Below are 18,108 nucleotides of genomic sequence, written 5' to 3' on the forward strand. Positions count from 1 at the left end.
GTAATGCAGTGCAGACTTCTTGCAGCACAATCAAAATCACACTTGCAGACTTGATGTTCTTTGTGATAAATTACACATCTATAGCAGTTTCAAGAGGCTGCTCATTGATCATTGATATGGAAATACATGGAAACCAATGGCGGTCTAGAAGATGTAGAAAGAAGTAGAAGTAGAAAAGAGTCTATGAGTGGATAGAACAGAGAATTTCACAAATGGATCACTGTAACAGGTACGTTGTAGAATCTGCTGCATTTTCCAATATATTAAGTACTCTTTACATTCTGTTTAAAATGTTTTTCCAACCAAAATGGCAAAGAAACAACTGTGTTCACCAATTCAGAGAAACAAACCAAAAAAGGAAGAAAATTCTCACATTCCGTTTAGTTCAGTCAGTGTGAAAAGAAAACATAGAGTATAAATGCAAATATAGATTTTATTTTGACATCAAGGCTCTGTTGCGCTCTGTTACACACTCTTCTCGCTATACCTGAGAAGCATAATTTAAGTCATCAAAGGCAGAGCAGGGAGAGATCAATGCAGGCCTCCATGGGGAACCATGAAGGAACAGAGCCACAGATGGAGGCTGCTGCTGCTGCTGCTGAAGTGCTGTGACATGCAGAGGATGAGAACTGTGTCTGACTGCAGCTGACAACACATCATATCAGATGAAGCATCAGATGGACCACTTGTCTGCTGTGTCATTTTACATAAGTAGAAACCCTCATGAGGTTCTCTATGGGCCTGACACCTTTTGCATTGTGTGCTTACTAATAAAAGGACCTTTACCACAAACTCCAAGGATGGTGAATTTTATTTGAAAGAGAAGATGAAGGGTAAAATTAATAATCAAATGGTCCATTTACATTTATCACACTTACCTGATCAACCTTGACCTCCTATACTTACTATGTGCATACTCACAGTTTTACAGCATTTTTACTTCCACATAAAGTGGTTTATATAATCTGGGTGAGCTGTTTACAACCTGGCTGATCATTTGACTCCTCGTGTTTCCTGCCCCATCATACTTTCCATGATGCTATGTTTTCACAGCAGCACCAGCAATTACTTTGGGCAGTTGTCATAAGTGCTAGAAATGATGGCTGCAAAATAAGATCTGAGTTGTGTCCACCTAATGAATGGAAATCCAATATTCAGTAGTAATTTGGTCTCTACTAACTTCTGAGTAAAATATCTGGCTCTTTAGCTTCTAAATGCTCCACTATGGTCACCAGCTATTCTACAGCTAACTGTGTCTATTTGCTGTTTATTGCAGGGCAGTTAGCTTTTTACAGCTTTTTCTCTGAAACGAACTGCCTGCTGCTTCTCCTGAAAATACACAGCAATGAGCTAAACAAGGCCAAACATTCTGTAGAGTTAGGGGGAGCTGCCAAGTTCATGATAATTCTTTTTGGGTTCATCACTATGAACAACTCCTTTCACATTTCATATTTGGTATGTTTCACCATAAAAATGTTGATCAGTCTAAGTGTATTGTCAAATTATCTTTACCATATGTTACGAAAATTGTCTCAAAGAGGCATAGAGTTGCTGCAGTGTCAAGTGTTTATTCGTCTTGCAGCAAGGAGACAAGTCACACACAGTGGTACAGAGTTGTCTGACTAAATACATGAAGCAATAGTTATTTTATAGTCTTAATATATGAAGCTGTGACAGGCTAATACAATACTACTTTAATTTACAACATATGCAGTCATACGATATTTGATAAAGGGAAACGCCCTGTTCCTGTGACGAAACGTACATTTCGGTACTTTTCCAGTCTTGATAAGCGGAAGTTCATACACAGGTCAAACAGTCCAAACAGAATACAAATTGTTAAGCAGTGAGTTCACACGTAGTGCAGGCACCATATTTCTGGTAATGGGCTAAAATCACTTGTACGGTCCTTTTTTAAATTGCAGAGAAGGCAATGAATTGATTTCATGGCCTGAAAGAACCCTGCTTCAAACATCTCAATGAATTTTCATTTCCTTTCTTCCAGGCTGCTAATCAGGAACGGTAACAGCATAGATGCTGCCGCTCTGTATGATTCATATGAGGTGGAGTATCTGCCTAATGAAGGTCTACTCAGCACCTCCAAACATCTCTTCATTGAACTGACGACAGACGCTACAGGCACATCCACAGGCATGGCCATCAGGTACCAAGGTAAGGAGTTCCATTGATGAAATTCAGACAGCTGTACTGTCAACTAGGAATGAAAGAATCCGTGACAGTCTTTCAGGTATATTAATATAATGCAGAACCTTCTACATTATGATCTACATGCTGTTTTGTACATTACATTTTCAAGCAGGGATACATATAATGTCTAATGTCCAAGGTAAGATATCACTGAGCTTGTGTTATTCAGTTTTTTTCTAACATTGGTTTGAGCACTCACCATCAGATAGCTTGTCTCTGGTCCACTAGGACCACTTAGAAATGCAATCAGTGTATCTGTTTAGTCTTTCACTTCACTGCCGCAAATGGGATTAAGTCCAAAGGGAACAGCCATGCAAAGTTTCTAACGGACCTCATTATGGCTATTAACAGGATGTAATGCTGTTCAGCCAGTCTTTAACAGATCCCATGGTCCCTCCTTTATCCTGACCAAACCATTATCACCATGGTAAACAGAGCATTCATTCAGCCATATCTAACTGCAGTCTAGGTGTTTTTCCCCTCTATACCATCCTTATCAGAGCATTTCTGGAATTTATCTTACAGGTTATATTCAGTTGTACTTGAAATTTTAAAAAGAACATTTATTTTTGGCCCATAAATATTTATCATGTTATCATGTTGGTGTTTACCCCCCACAACACAACATCAATATCTTTCCACCTTTTCCACCAACAACTAACTTTAGTTTTTAAAAGATCTTAAGCCAAATTTCATTTTCTGAAGCGTTAGAATCACATCTCTTCTTCAGTGGATGGACTTTATTCAGTTTTCAAAGTGATAGCTTGGTTATCATCATGGTCAAAGCATGGAACTTTGGTCACATGATTAAAAATTGGTTATAGTCTCCTCTAATGAAGACAGTGAAAAGCAGTTGAAAGCTCTGGAGTTAAGACAGAGTATAAATGATGTCAGGAGAACTCATAGGACTTGATGTTTTAATCTCTGTGTTAAATTAGCAGTTCCATACCTTACAATCTTCATCTTGCAGTCCATTTGTTGTCTTTCCTCTTAATCTGAAACCAGTTGCTGTTTTTTTTTTTTTTTTTGCTGCATTTGACAAGGACTTGATTGATTGTTGGAGGGAACGACCCCTCAACTTCATTTTCTTCAACAGATGGACTGTAGATGTAGTAATGAACCCCCTGCATCTCACTTCTAAAGGGAAAATCTTGGTCTACCAGCTGTTCTGGGCAGCTTTTTCCTCTAATAAGCTTCAACATCATATCCCCATGGTACTGGTCATATCAGTGAAATGGTTTTGTTTGATACAGTAGTTGGCAAGTCTTCACCAACACAGTGAAAACATCTCGCCTTCTATGTTCAGAGGATTTATTCGATGAAACTGTTCTATGTTGGACAGATTATTTTCTCTTGGGATCAGCACTCCTCCTGCTCTATGCCAGACTTTGGAGATAACTTGCCCTTCTCATGTTTCAACCCTCATCTTTCTTCAGAGCAGTTTCAGAACCTCTGTGTCATCAATAGTGAACGTACACAATGGTAATTAAAAAGTAATTTACATCATTATTAACATTAATTTTAGCAAGTCATACTTCCTCAGCAAAGAAGTAAAGTAATCGACTGCAACGTTTAAAATTTGTTTTCTTTGTTATTAAAACAGCAGTGATCTGTATTCATACCAGCTCATGAAAAGTTTTACATCAGTTGTTCTCGAGGATGGTTTTCTCTAGATACCCCAATATTAGCCCTCAATAACTTATTCACATATTAATTTTGTATTTGCTTGTATCAGTGCTGTCTTTTACTCCAGATGTATGCAGTAGTAAGTATCTTTACTCAAGTACTGTATTTAACTACAATTTTGAGGTAATTGTACTTTACTTGGGTATTCCCATTTGATGCTATTTTATACTTACATTGCACTAAATGTATGATACAACACATTGTTAACCCTTACGTACTGTTCATACTCTGACCTAGAGTATGAACAGTATGAATTACTCTAAGTATGATTAGAGTAATTAATGTATTTTGCATTAATTACACTTTTAGTTTATGGTGTGAACATGCATTCACAATCACAATACATTATGATGATATATCACATATACATAACAGCCATAATTATTTCTGATGATTTATTGAAAATGAAGGATGCAAAATTAGAATGGTAATATTTAAATTTTTTGTCGATTTTGGCCCACTTCAGGAAAAGTCATGCCGTTTCAGATATTATTTAGGGTGTTTGTATTGCTATTAAATGTCAAAATGGGTCAAATTTGTCAAACCAGTGGTTTCCAACCTTTTTGTCTTTTGATGTCTTACAAAAAGCAGTGTGTAGTCGGCTCACATTTCAGATGTCTATGAGTTGTTAACAGCTCCACCAAATAGTGATCTAAACTTCTCACATGCTTTCATTTCAATAAATGTTCAAATGATCCAATATTTCAGCAAAAATCAAAGATTAGAGAAAAAGTCCAAAAGCTGAAAACACATTTGTGTATCAGAACTTTTCTTCTTTCCTCTCCCATTAATCATCTCACCAGTCCTCACATTTATCTGCTGACCCTTTGGAATACTTCTTCCACCACTGCAAGTATGCAATTTGTGCAATGTAGAGCCAAGTACAGTAGGAAGGATTCTACAGAGCAGCTAACTATAGCATGCTTAGGACTACCTCAGAATATACAGTCACAATATAAATAATCGTTTCTGTAGATTCTCATTACTCCTGGGAAACTGAGGGAATCAAATTAATTTCTTCAAATTTCTCTAGGGTGAAATTGTCAGTATTATGACTATTCTTCCATTATTATTTAATTACATCTATTGAAAATTGTAGATGTTGCCCTTGTATACATTTTCCTGTAATACAACTTAACACATCAAAACAAGGAACCTTTACACAAAACCTTTACACAACCAATCACTTCCATGTAGCCTACAATTTGTATTTATGAAACTATGACATGGTAAAAACAAGATGAGTTACCAGCCTAAATGATAATGTGAAAAACATCAGTTGTGGCAGTGTAACAAGAACATTCTAACAATGGTGCTGTCTCTTAGCAACAACATCACATGGAGATGCTAACTTATCTGGCAACCATAGCTTTCAATTCTTTTTTGCTAAAATGTCTTCATATCATGACCTTGGACCTTCTTCCCCACAGCCTTTGCAGCAGGCCATTGCTATGAGCCCTTTGTGAAGTACGGTAACCTGACCAGTAGTGACATCACGTGGGCGGTGGGAGCTGTGGTAGAGTTTGCCTGTGACCCTGGCTATACTCTGGAACAAGGATCTGTCACTATTGAATGCATGGACCCCAACAATCCACAGTGGAATGAGACTGAGCCTGCCTGCAGAGGTATGTTTGAAAATCTGACCCATGTTCATTTCAGAATATCAGTTCGTAATCATTGTGTGGAATTAAGTCATTATCAGTGTGTACATGTCTACAACAAACCCCGACAACCCATTTATGACCTCCAGCCCAGATGTTCTATAGTGTTCCTCAGAATCAGGTTGGATACCATTTAATGCTATAATGAATAAACTGTTCAAGTTAAATGTTTGGACAGTTTTTTGCGATTTTGTGGCATGCACTCTTACCACTCGACCACCATCCGGACAGTTTTTCATCCAAATAAATGAAATCTTGAACTAAATAAATACAGCAAACTCAAACCAAGTAGAGGGACAAGTCCAGTAGCTCAAATGTGTTTGTGATTTGTTCAGGCTCATGTTTAATTACTGGTCCATAAGGTTAAGGTGAACCCTAACCCTAACCCTCACCCTAACACAAACACACAATCACTTTGCTGTAGATCTACTATTTCGTGGTAGAAATGGTTCGATTGGTCATCATCACTGTAGAAGGTTCCACTTGGTTTCTAGAAGCCGAGACCCAACCTGGAAACCTGGCAGGATCTCGTGCTGTCGCCTCTAGTCTCAGTAGTAGTGCGTCATCAATATCATCATCATCATCATCATCATCATCACCAGGACGTAAATGGAATGTGTTTTTAAGGCCGACGGAGAGCGGGAACCATGACATATGGTTAAAATGATATTGTTCTTTGTCGCTGCTCAGTAATTGAAGGAGGATGCTTCTGCTTCTCAGCTGATGCTCTTCTCTCTAAATATGAAATTGGTTCCGGTCAAGCATACTTTGGATCAGTATGAATTATCAGCAGGTCTGTTTGGATCCAGCCTGATTCTCCATGAGTCCTTATTAGATTGGGTGTGTTTTCAGTGAAAATATATATTCATGAGAGCTGTATTCAGATCCGGTCCAAAACTTTGAACCCGAAAATATTTCAACCCACAAGAACTTGTCAAGCTTGTCAACATCTACATAGCTCACAGTGTCTGTCCTAACTGACAGAAGATCAATTTAAACTTACTTTACTTGTATCCAGGTTTCAACAGTGCTCATGAAAATTACTAGCTGGCTACACTTAGAGTCTTAACTGATATATTTGCCCTTTTTGACCAGCTATACGAACTGTGAACACAACTTTGACATATAATCATTGTATAAACTGATAAAGAAATCAGTTGCTTATTGATATAAAATTATGAGCTGAAAGAGGCTAAAAGCATTATAGAACTGAGAGGAAGTGCAGTAGAGTGTTAATTTATCTGAATTTGGCACCTTTCACATTATACACTGGATCTGTTGTTAATATGAATATGAATTGGGGCAGCTTTAAAAGAGTTCACCAATTTAGTCATTTAGACTCTTGGACAGTTTGAAAAAAGTGATATAAAATCTAAACCACAGATATTTTTATTCCATGCATTCTTCTTCCTTGTCAAAACCTGGTGCCTACAGTACCCCTAATGACTATATTCAGATTTAGCCGTGTTAGGAGTAGGCTTCAGAGGTCTGGTACCTCACTTCTTTCTAATTTCACAGATGTTTTCCATTTTCCAACTTATAGTCTTCAGCCCCAACTGATGCTGACTCAAGTAATATCACTTGATGCAATTAATCAGATTTCACACAGCTTCCTCTAGAGCCAGAGAAGGCTTTAAACTGCTTTTTACATATATGCAGTTGTACTCCCCACCTGGAGACACACTTTGATGCGTTAAATCAGTGGAGTTCACCTTTAATTCTAAAGGTCATGTGTAGCCAGTTATAGGTAGTGTACCTCTTTTAAGTGCACTGACAGAAGCTTGCTGTACTCATTCCTCCTGTTCATATTCAATAAAATACATTTAAATCATTATTGCTGTGTTATATTTTCATGTCATGATACTGTGTGATAGTAGTTGTTTTTTCTCTAAAAATGAGTGGTGTATTAATGCTTTTAAATGGATCTGTGGTTCAAAATTTTTCAAAATAGACACTTTTTAAGAGGGGATTCTTAGACACACTGCGAGGGTGTAGAATATGAACGCTATGTAAAGGTTAATATGAGGCTTCAGCAACATCAAGAAAATGTCGTTCAAAGTTATTTTCTAGTACATAATTTCCTTTTTTGTGTGGAATTTTGCAAGATACCCACCAGGTTTTAATGTTGGATACATTTCATATACATTTATATATTTTTGCACAGAATGAGAACTGTGGATTTTGTCCCCACTTTTCCATTGGAGTCATGTTTCTGTAGGAAGACGACTTTTCAAACCCAGTATGAAGCATGCAGAACCTGTTTCAACACTCATATGGGCATGTGAGTATTGTGAACCTTTTAATATTCATGTGTGTGTGTTCCAGCTGTGTGCAGTGGTGAGATCACAGACTCAGCTGGAGTGGTACTATCTCCTAACTGGCCTGAAGCATATGATAAAGGCCAAGACTGTATCTGGGGCATCCACGTGGAGGAGGACAAGAGGATCATGCTGGACATTCAAGTGTACGTATCCACCTTCCACATGTGCCGGTTTGATGTGCCTCCTCTGCCTTTTGCCCTTTGATATGCAAGAAACCCTGCTTTACTGACAATGCCGTCCTTGGCCTCTTTGAATCGGATCATCATAAAAAAAACCCACTTCATCTCCTGCGCCGATATGTGCACGCAGCCCCCCCCCCACGTCTTCAAATACGAGCAGTTTGAAGATTACAAAGAGCCACCTCACCATGACTGGTAAAACACATTAAAAACACAACGTGCTGCTAATGAAAGAGCGCTCAGCTTGTGAATGAGATGCGTAAGTGCCACACAGACAAAGGTTAATTAGGTGCAGCAGAGAAAACTAATTATATAAGGGAGGGTTTGTTTGGGAGTCCCCCTCCACCTCCTTCCTCCCCCCTGCCCCCTCCACCTCCACCTCCGCCGCCCTCTCCTTCACACACTCTCCTGTAATGGCTGCTGTGCGGAGCATAGGGTGCGATTGTACAGCATGGGAGTGTGTGTGTTCCCTGTGATTGCGGTGCCTAGGTGAAGACACAGAACAACACACCCCGCCGTGTCACAGCCCGATAAGTCAGTCAGCCGGAGAAAATCATCTGCCATTTGCAAGCAAATTAAGGAGGGCTCATTTGCATAGGCTGCATCTTCAACTCAATGTTTTTCTCTCTCCTTGTCTCTCTCCCCCGAGCAGCACCTGTGCTCATGTTGTACTACGAGAAGCATTGATTAATGGCTTCCTCCGGTTTTTGAAAGGAAGTCTGTCAACATAAGTAATTGCTGCTGTTCATTGAGCAGAGCGGGTGATTTTAGTGGGAGTGAGGGGAGCTCATGAAAACATTTAAATGATACAACAGCCTGAAAACGTGTGGCAATATATAATCAGAGCTGTAATCATTTATATTTTACCTATTTTATTTTAACTGTACAGTATACTTTTCTATTAATCTGCTATAAAAAAGGTACAGAGCTCAGGAGAGGCCATAGAGAGAGAAAAACAAACACATTTGTGCTCTCAATTTAATAATTTGCACTCATTCCCCCTATAACAGACACATCCAAACTATTTCATGAAGGGTCATGTGCCTGCAGGATTTGTTTCCAACCAATCAAAAGCACACGACTTGAGATCAGCTGATTAAATAAGTCAAGCCTGGTGTGCTCCTGCTTGGTTGGAATGAAAATCTGCAGCCACACAAACCTTTATGGAAAAGTTTGGACACATCTGTCCTATAACATCAGTTACTTCTTGAGGTGCTGATGCTGATGCATGGTGAATGAAAGGGGAATACAATAAGTTTGATTCACTTCATGTTTGCTATATTTTCAAATGTCTAGATCAGGGGTGTCAAACTCATTTTCAATGAAGGGCCACACACAGCCCAATTTGATCTCATGTGGGACCATTAAAAAGATGGAGGAAAGGAAAGAAGGAAAGATGGAAGGAAGAAAGGGAGGAAGGGCAGATTGAAGGAAGGAAGGAAGGACAGATGGAAAGAAAGAAGGAAGGAAGGAAGGAAGGAAGGAAGGAAGGAAGGAAGGAAGGAAGGAAGGGCTGCATATTTGACACCCCTGGTCTAGATGAAGCGGGGATGATATCCGCAGGAGCATGAAAGTTTTAGAATACATTTAACTCAGTGATGTGCTTACAAGCCAAAAACCTTAAGTATATCCACATATCTTAATATCTTAATCCAAGATCAAAATAAAACCTTATTAAATCTAAGCGATCCATAGGGAGAGTGTACGCTGGATGAGAGAAGTTCATGTTAAATCAAGCGCACAAATCATTCAGTCGAGAGCACAAATTCGTTTTTTGTTTTTTTTCTCCATTGCCCCAAAGGCTCTGTTTAAAAAAAGATGAAGTATACAAGGTTTACATGCCTGATCAAACCTCTTTCTCTCTTACATGCATTGAATGAGTCACAGAAAAAGTATTCTATATATTATATGTCATTAAAGTCTCAAAGATATTTTTTCATTCAAATTCTTACCAAACTTCGTTTGTTGTGATTTGGTGCTATATAGATAAAGATTGATTGATTGATTGATTGAATGGATGAGTGATTGGGTTCTTCATGAACAAACCCTTTCTGCCAGAGTCAGAGCAGTTAGTTTAGCCTCACTGTTTTTAAGTGGGCAGTGCTTAGATGGAAAATGGTGATGTCATGTAACAGAATTTAGAAATATTGGAATCAAAGTGTGATAAAAAAAAAAAAATCACACTTTGCTTCCAGTATTTTTAAACTCTGGGGTCGTTTGCTTGAGATCAGATCAAACCACATTCACACAGCCCTGATGAGTTTTCCCATTGTTAATAAGACCCAGAGATATTTTTTTTAACTTTGATTGTTGCTTGATTAAACTTAAAGGTGTGAGGCCAAGTTTGAAAGGATTTTAAGGGGTTAATAACCAACAAAGCTAGCATTATATGTGCATGCATCACCTCAGAAACATAATTCAGGTTACATCTCGTGCTGTGGTAGTTGTGTAAACAGAGGAAACCTGACACTGAACTATAAATGAAACATACAGAACAGAACATTTTTACTGTTGCAGCTGGTGGAGTTGGGTTGAGTTTATTTTGCTGGGGTGTTTAATCTATGACTTATATTTATTTATTTTTTAAGATTATGCGTTTGGTTTTTTGTTGTTTTTCTTACAAAATTGCCCACTAATTATTTTGGTTAAATACATTTTATAGGATAGCAGAATATTAGTAGAAAGTAGAATATTAACATTTAAGATGTTGTGGAGAAGAAGTATAAAGTTACATAAAATAGAAGTATTCAAGTAAAGTACAAGTACCTCAAACATGTACTGTGTAAAAAAATAGATTACAGTGTCCCATGGATCATGCTAACGTTGTACCACCTTCACTTTTCTGCAGCGCCATCTTCAGGTCAAATTTTAAATCTTAACCTGGAGGAAAGTCTGCAAGGAAAGCAAAATATCCAGTAAGATATTTGCTTTTGCCTTGTGGTATGTGATAAATATTACGACCTTTAGGGACCGTTAGAGAGGATTTAGACTTGTTCTCTTGTTTAGTGTGTGTGTGTGTGTGTGTGTGTGTGTGTGTGTGTGTGTGTGTGTGTGTGTGTGTGTGTGTGTGTGTGTACAGGAATAAGCTGTGAAAAGTCTGCAGCTTAAGTAAAAACTTTAGGTGTCAGCACACTGCAGTCCAGTTTCCCACATCCCACTCTTGGGAATACACCAAAACAGAGATTTCCATGGAGAGAAGCATTCTTATGGAGCACAAAGCCTCCTAACTGTCTGAACATATGCCTCGCAGGTGTCTGAGCATTTATATTAAGCTTATCAATAACAGCTGTTCTCTCTCTGAACGCTCAGGGTTACACAGTGTACGGAGATACATGAGGCCTTTAACAAGCTCCCTTGGTATTGGCTACCTCACATTCCACACACACACACACACACGCACATATCTTCTGCTCCATCTGCATAACGCAGGAGGGACATTATCAGCAAGGTGTATCCGATGACTTTTATGGATGGCCTTCAAATGAAAGAGGAGGGAGTGAAGGGTGTGATTACAGTGAATGAGGGAAGGGAAATGAATGAAACCAGCTTCTCTCCCACAAATTCTAAAGTGCTGTCCACTGCTGCTGGATGGAAAAACATTAACTTTATGAATCTCACTATCTGTCTTTGTCATATCAAATACCTGTAAAATAACATGAGATTGTAAGACTAAGTGCATTCCCATCCATCCATCCATCCATTTTCTGCTGCTTATCTTGGGTTGGGTCATGATGGCATTATGCTGCGCAATGGAACCCAGACATCCTTCTTCCCACTCATGCTCATCAGCTCCTCCTGGAGGGTCCCAAGGTATTCCCAGGTCAGGACAGATACAGTATGTAATCCCTCCAGTGTGCTCTGGGTCTCCTCCCAGTTGGACGTACCTGGAAGTCCCCTAATGGCGCTTTTCCACTACACAGTTCCAGCACGACCCGGCTGTAGCTGTCGTTTTTGCGTTCTTACTAGGGATAGTACCTGGTACCTGGGACTTTTTTAGTACCTGTTCTGCTGAGGTTCCAAACGAGCCGAGCCGATACTAAATGTTATGTCAACAGACTGCCGGCCACTGATTGGTCAGAAGAGTTGTCGCTGGATGAGTCATGAGCCGTCCCACACAAGAATCAAACCCAGCATTTTTAAATACCAGCAACAGTGTTACAGTCATTGGTTTCTCTGCTCTTGCTTTGTGTGTGACAGAAAGCCACATACAGCAGCAAGTACACCATCGCCTCCATGTCCTCCATTGTTTATGTGTTTGTGTCGCATATAAAACGAAGTTACCGCAGTATCACGGAGCCGTGCTATGACGATCCCGCCCACGCTGAGTAGGTACTTCTTTGTAATGGAAAAGGTTGTTCCTGGAACCATGTCATGCCGAGTCGAGTCGTGCTGGAACTGTATAGTGGAAAAGCGCCATTAAAGGAGGCGTCCAGGAGGCATCCTGATCAGGTGCCCAAACCACCTCAGCTGGTTCCTTTCGATGCAAAGTAGAAGCCCCTAGCCTCCCCTGGATATCTAAACTCTGAGCCCTATCTCTAAGGCTGAGCCCAGACAGTCTCCACAGGAGACTCATTTCAGCCGCTTGTATCTACAATCTCATTCTTTGGGTCACTGCCCAAAGCTGGTGACCATAGGTGAGGGTTGGGATGTAGACTGACTGGTAAATTGAGAGCTTCATCTTCAGGCTCAGCTCTTTCTTCACCAGGACAGTCCAGTACAACACCCGCATCACTGCAGATGCTGGACTGATCCACCTGTCAATCTCACACTCCATCTTACCCCCACTGTGAATAAGACGTGAACATTTTCTGAATACCTGCTTCAGTTTATGATGTGCTGCATCTCCCAGAGTCCCAGTCTTGTGTTTTATAGAAGCAGCAAAGTGTAAAAGAAAACCTAAAGAAGCTTTTGCATCTGAAAAAAATGCAAGAACCCTCACTTGAAACAACATTGGGCTTTTGAATGGAGAAATGATTTGAAAATGCTAATATTCAAAAATGAAAGCTGCATGTTAGATTGTGACAGTGGAGAAAAAGTGGAACCAAACAACACATTCATGATTGACATTCCCCGCATTTAAAGACCAAACAGGTGTGATTGGTTATTGTTGATGATCAGTTTGAAGTTTTGAAGTTGGGTGAACACATGCTGGGAATTATGTGAGGTTTTCATGCACCAATAAGACTCGTGAAGAAATGGGAATAAAGGAGATCATAAAGTGAATAGTTGGGGTGAAATGTGATGGCAGCTAGTCCCTGAGGGGTTGGGCAAAACTCAGCCCTGTTTTTTTCAAATTGAACTAAATCAAATTAGTGTCAGGGAATGGAGGCTGTGATTGATTTTTCTCTACAGATGCACCGCAGAGCCGCACAAAGCCTTGTTTAGCTTAATCACAACAAATTTGACGCCAGCCGACAATATTTCTCAATCTGCCTCGCTCTGTGAGCAGGTGAGAGGCTTTATCCGTTAGCAATCAAATAAACATGGAACACCATGAGTTTAGAAGATGGGGAAGTTGTTTTTACTGTGTTTGTGAGGACCAACAGTAGATCTTCACAAGGACAAAATCTTTATCAAGGTGAGGCCACTTTTAAATTCTACATGATGTGAGTTGAAGAGCAGATTTAATGTGAATAATAACTTTAAGCTGTTTTAGGTGAAATCAATGTGAGGGTTACAACTTGAGTTTCTAAGGTAATGATTTTCAGAAAATATATTCATAAAGCATCAAGAGTGCAGTGAAAGTTTAAGGTGGGAATATTTTTGTCTCAGTCAGAGTTGTTTATAGAGGAAGAAGGAGAGGAAATTGTCCTTTGAGAGAGAACTCAACTCTCAGAGAGTGAATATAAATTCTGATGTGTTGTAGTTTTTCTCAGTAGTTTCTGTGTGATGCTGTAAAATCAACATCCAGTGAAAGACTGATTTAGATTATTTGATGCAGAAAATGTGAAATAAAATAACAATTGAGAATATTAAACAAGGTACTTACCTATGATCTAGTATTAGTGAAATAGTTTAGCAATAAGCCAGTTAAACATGACTTAAAGCGATGGTTCAGCGTAATTTGGATCTAGAGTCATATGCACCATCTAAACACCACCTCAGCCCTTTTTTCCCCTTGGTGGCCAATTGGTGGAGTTAGAGCTATCAGCTGAATGTCTTAGTACAGGCGCTAACGGGACCACCAGTGTATCTGGTAAATGACCCCACTAATAATGTCTGGATTGTTATCAAACTTCTACAGTAGTACAAATAGGGTCTTTACTCATAAATCCATGCATTGGAAAGGTTGTAAGTATACCAGGAGTTTATTAAAATAACACTTACCTGATGGCTTCTACTCTGCTGCTACTGCTAAAGCTGGAAACATTGTCGAACTCTTGCGCGATCACTGATATAATGGGTAATTTACGAGATACACTTTTGGTTCTATTAGCGCCTGTACTAGGCCAATAAGCTGATAGCTCTAACTCCACCATATTTGCTACCAAGGGAAAAAAAGGGGTGAGGCGGTGATTAGACGTCATGGTGCACATGACACTAGATTGAAATTACGCAGAACCATCGCTTTAACAACCAAGGGCAAATTAGAAAAAAACACAAATAGCAAACTAGTTTTTTTCCCAAGAATTTTAATTTATTTTTCATTTGGTCACGACACTGTATATATTTTGGTCTCTTTTGAACTTCAAATTGCCCCCGATGGCTGTACCAATGGTGTCTGAATGTGAGTGAATGGTTAGCCTCCGTCTGATGTTTGTGAATGGGTGAATGTGGCATGTAGTGTAAAAGTGCTTTGAGTGGTCATAAAGACTAGAAAAGTGCTATGTAAGTACAGTCCATTTACCATTCATTATAATTTCCCTGAATAGTCTGTGGTAGAACGGCCTGTGAATCACCCACATTTCAGAGATTTCATTGGATGAAATAAGAATGGAGACGTCATCCTGCTCCATAGCTAGTAAGCTGCTTAGTCCCACCTATTAAAAACATGAGCTGTCATTTGAGAACATATTTTCATCCTATTTTCATCTTTACTTTTTTTTTACAGGATTTGTTTGTATGAGTTAACTTAACTGCACAAACTTCTTCTTGTTCTTGTTTCATGATGCATGTCAGCTGCTTGTGTGTGTTTGATCATTAGCATCATTAACTCCCCTAACATGTCAGTATAATGTAAACTGTTCTGAGTTTCATTCACACAAAAATTGCCCAAAGATTAAAATAGATGAGTGTGGCAGAGCAGAGCTGCAAGTCCAGCTGTCAGAAATCAGCAGAGCCCTTTCTCAGTGTCAGTATGGTGATAGAGGAGCTGAAACAATTAGGAAATATGAATCCATCAGAGCAGAAAGAGGAATGCTTTAATGCTAAAAACATCTTTCTAACCCAAGGTGATCCATGACTAATGTGAGAAACAGTCATGTGACAGTCACTAGAGGACAATGTGATATTCTATGATGTCACACTGTCAGCTGATTGTGGACAGAGAGCTGCTGTTTACTACTGAAATGTACAAGATACTGTACTGAAATCATCACATCTTAAAAACCTAAAATTAAATTAATAACATTTGCTTCCATGATGATGATTTACTGATTAGGATTAATTTTGCATCAGGTTCCACTCATTTGAGTTGTCCTCATTGTTTTTATTATTTTAGGTTAATTTCAGTACGTACATATATAGATAGATAGATAGATATGTGTGTAAATGTAGCCTTTTTTTCACTCAAAATTCATTCACATTTTAGCCCCCTCATACTACTGGTTAATATATGTTCCACATTACTGCAATGTTTGATTCTAGAGCAGGTCTAGACTGTACTCTTTAATTTAATTGATTTGATTTTTTGCCTGTCATACATCATCTGTCACTGTCTCTATCTAATACATTTTTAAAATGCCCCAAAAATTAAATTAAACCAGTGAGTGTAGAGTGGGTGATAAACATGGGTGAAATCTACACAACTATAGGTTTTTGTAAGTCAGCTTATAGAAATATAACAGTGCTTAAATGAACCAATTTCTGTAACTAAAATGAATTGATCTACTAACAATATGTATGTTTTTGGGAAATTACAGAAGCTTTTATATAGTATGTCACACACTAGAAAATGTCAATGTCCATCATGTCCATCATGTCAGAATGAATGAATGAATGACATTTAAAAAAAAATGTGTCCACACTGAAAAATATGAATTTGAATCTGCACACTACTACTAACATTATTTGGTCATTTTTCAGTGTTAATGTACAACATAATCACAACAGAGATATAATTAGCATTTAATATGCCCCATATTTACACAGCCACCTGAATGTAGGTGTATGTTTAATCATTTCCCTCCTGCTGGGACCAACCTGAGGACAGCTCTGCTCCAGCAGGACATGACTGATTCACCCAGCTGAACAACTTGATTAAAAGCTTTTACTTCTGAACTGGGACCAAATGTGTGTCAGCTAGAGTTTTGAACTGAAATAAGGACACATTTTTAACTCTGAAAGGCTCTGAGAGCAAATACTGTAATATATAGGTTTGCGTGTGTGTGTGTGTGTGCGTGTGTGTGTGTGTGTGTGGGTGTGTGTGTGTGTGTGTGGCTAAGTAAGCCTTTGTGCGTCTGCAGCTCAGAAGACAAATGGTTCTGCCTGTGGAAAGACAAACACTCTCTACTCCAGTTCTCATGTGTTCACAAACTCACTCATATTTCTGTAATTTCTTCCAGGTTTTTCAGTGAGGAGAAAAAAAAAATCTAAAATGAAGCTTTCATCTTTTCTCAAGCTTTGCCATGTGTCAATTCAATCCACGCCTCTTGAACCTTTGATTTTCCAGCATTCCCAAAGTGATTAATAGCTCAATCTCAGGCTGGCTAATGAGTTTTATCAGGAGCCGCTGGTGATTAATTAGCAACAGCAAAGAGCATGTCACTGCTTTATTCTGGCTAAGCCATTTCTTCCATGCTCTAAATCTTCCCTCTACAAAGAGATAGCTCAGCCCCAGGTGACGTTTTTAAACAGCTTTGAGGTTTGTAAGAGTTTGGGCTCTGTAGGCTATGGTCAAATCAGCACAAATACAAGGCCCTTTGACAGTTTAACTGTGACGCTGACTGTGCTTATTCAGCATGACGTCGCTTCACTCATCTCATACAGGGAAATGTAAATGCTAATCACTGTTGACATTATGATTTCTGTGTTCCTTGTCAGTATTTTATTCAGCTTATATTCAGACTATGTCAGATGTACCAGAATGTCCTCTAAATATTAAACAGAATTTACTGTATTTGTCAGCCTAGACGTTGATCTTTACATTTTCTCCATTGTAGAGATTTGGGAATGTGAAGGCTAGAATATGGCTAGAATATTGATAAGTTCAACCCTTGTACTGCTTTCCAAAACAACTCAATTGAACAGAATTCTTTATAAAGAGGCCCATTGCAAGCATCAAGATCAGTTTATTCCTTACAGAAAGTATAATCAACCTGTGAACATATTGAAAAAATGTCTTCTGAGGCTCTGGAAGGAGCTGAATAAAACAACATGGTAATAGCATCATTGTTATGTTAGGTTGAGGTTGAAGACTACTGGTGGTGGAGGAAGCCTTTCTGTGTGGAGTTTGCATGTTGCCCCAGTGCTTGCATGGGTTTCGCCCGGGTGCTCTGGTTTCCTCCCCTTGTCAAAAACATGTACGTTAGCTTAATTCTCTTGTCAGTAACCATGACCAATGTACCGGCATAGAACTGGAGTTGGTCCCCTGGCATTGCATAGTGGCTGCTCACTGCTACTAATGCTTAGGATAGGTCTGAATTTAACTGTGTGACAAATAAAGTACCTTTACCTTACATTTTATCAAGGTTCTCTGAATTATTCAGAACTCCTACCCCAGAGTAGAACTTACCCCTACACCAGTGGTATTCGATTAAAATTCACTGAGGTCCAACTTATGAAAAAAGGTCCTCAAATGAAGATCCAGAACATCATCTGTTTTATTTTTCAGTAGCTTGAAGTAGCATTGTAGTTCCATCAGCATCTGTGTCTACTGTGAGATGTGATTGGCTG

The 18,108-nt window shown here is 39.0% G+C and overlaps 1 protein-coding gene across 1 annotated transcript in view; it reads left to right on the forward strand.

Moving 5' to 3' along the window:
- sez6b (seizure related 6 homolog b) overlaps positions 1-18,108 on the forward strand; it is a 153,637-nt gene that overhangs the window by 107,318 nt on the left and 28,211 nt on the right. The window contains exons 7-9 of the mRNA XM_053321254.1: positions 2,006-2,172; positions 5,325-5,519; positions 7,881-8,019. Coding sequence (XP_053177229.1) covers positions 2,006-2,172; positions 5,325-5,519; positions 7,881-8,019 — 501 coding nt within the window. The remainder of the gene's footprint in view (positions 1-2,005; positions 2,173-5,324; positions 5,520-7,880; positions 8,020-18,108) is intronic.

The sequence above is a fragment of the Scomber japonicus genome, chromosome 6 (genome assembly GCF_027409825.1).
Source record: "Scomber japonicus isolate fScoJap1 chromosome 6, fScoJap1.pri, whole genome shotgun sequence".
In the NCBI taxonomy this organism is placed as follows: domain Eukaryota; kingdom Metazoa; phylum Chordata; class Actinopteri; order Scombriformes; family Scombridae; genus Scomber; species Scomber japonicus.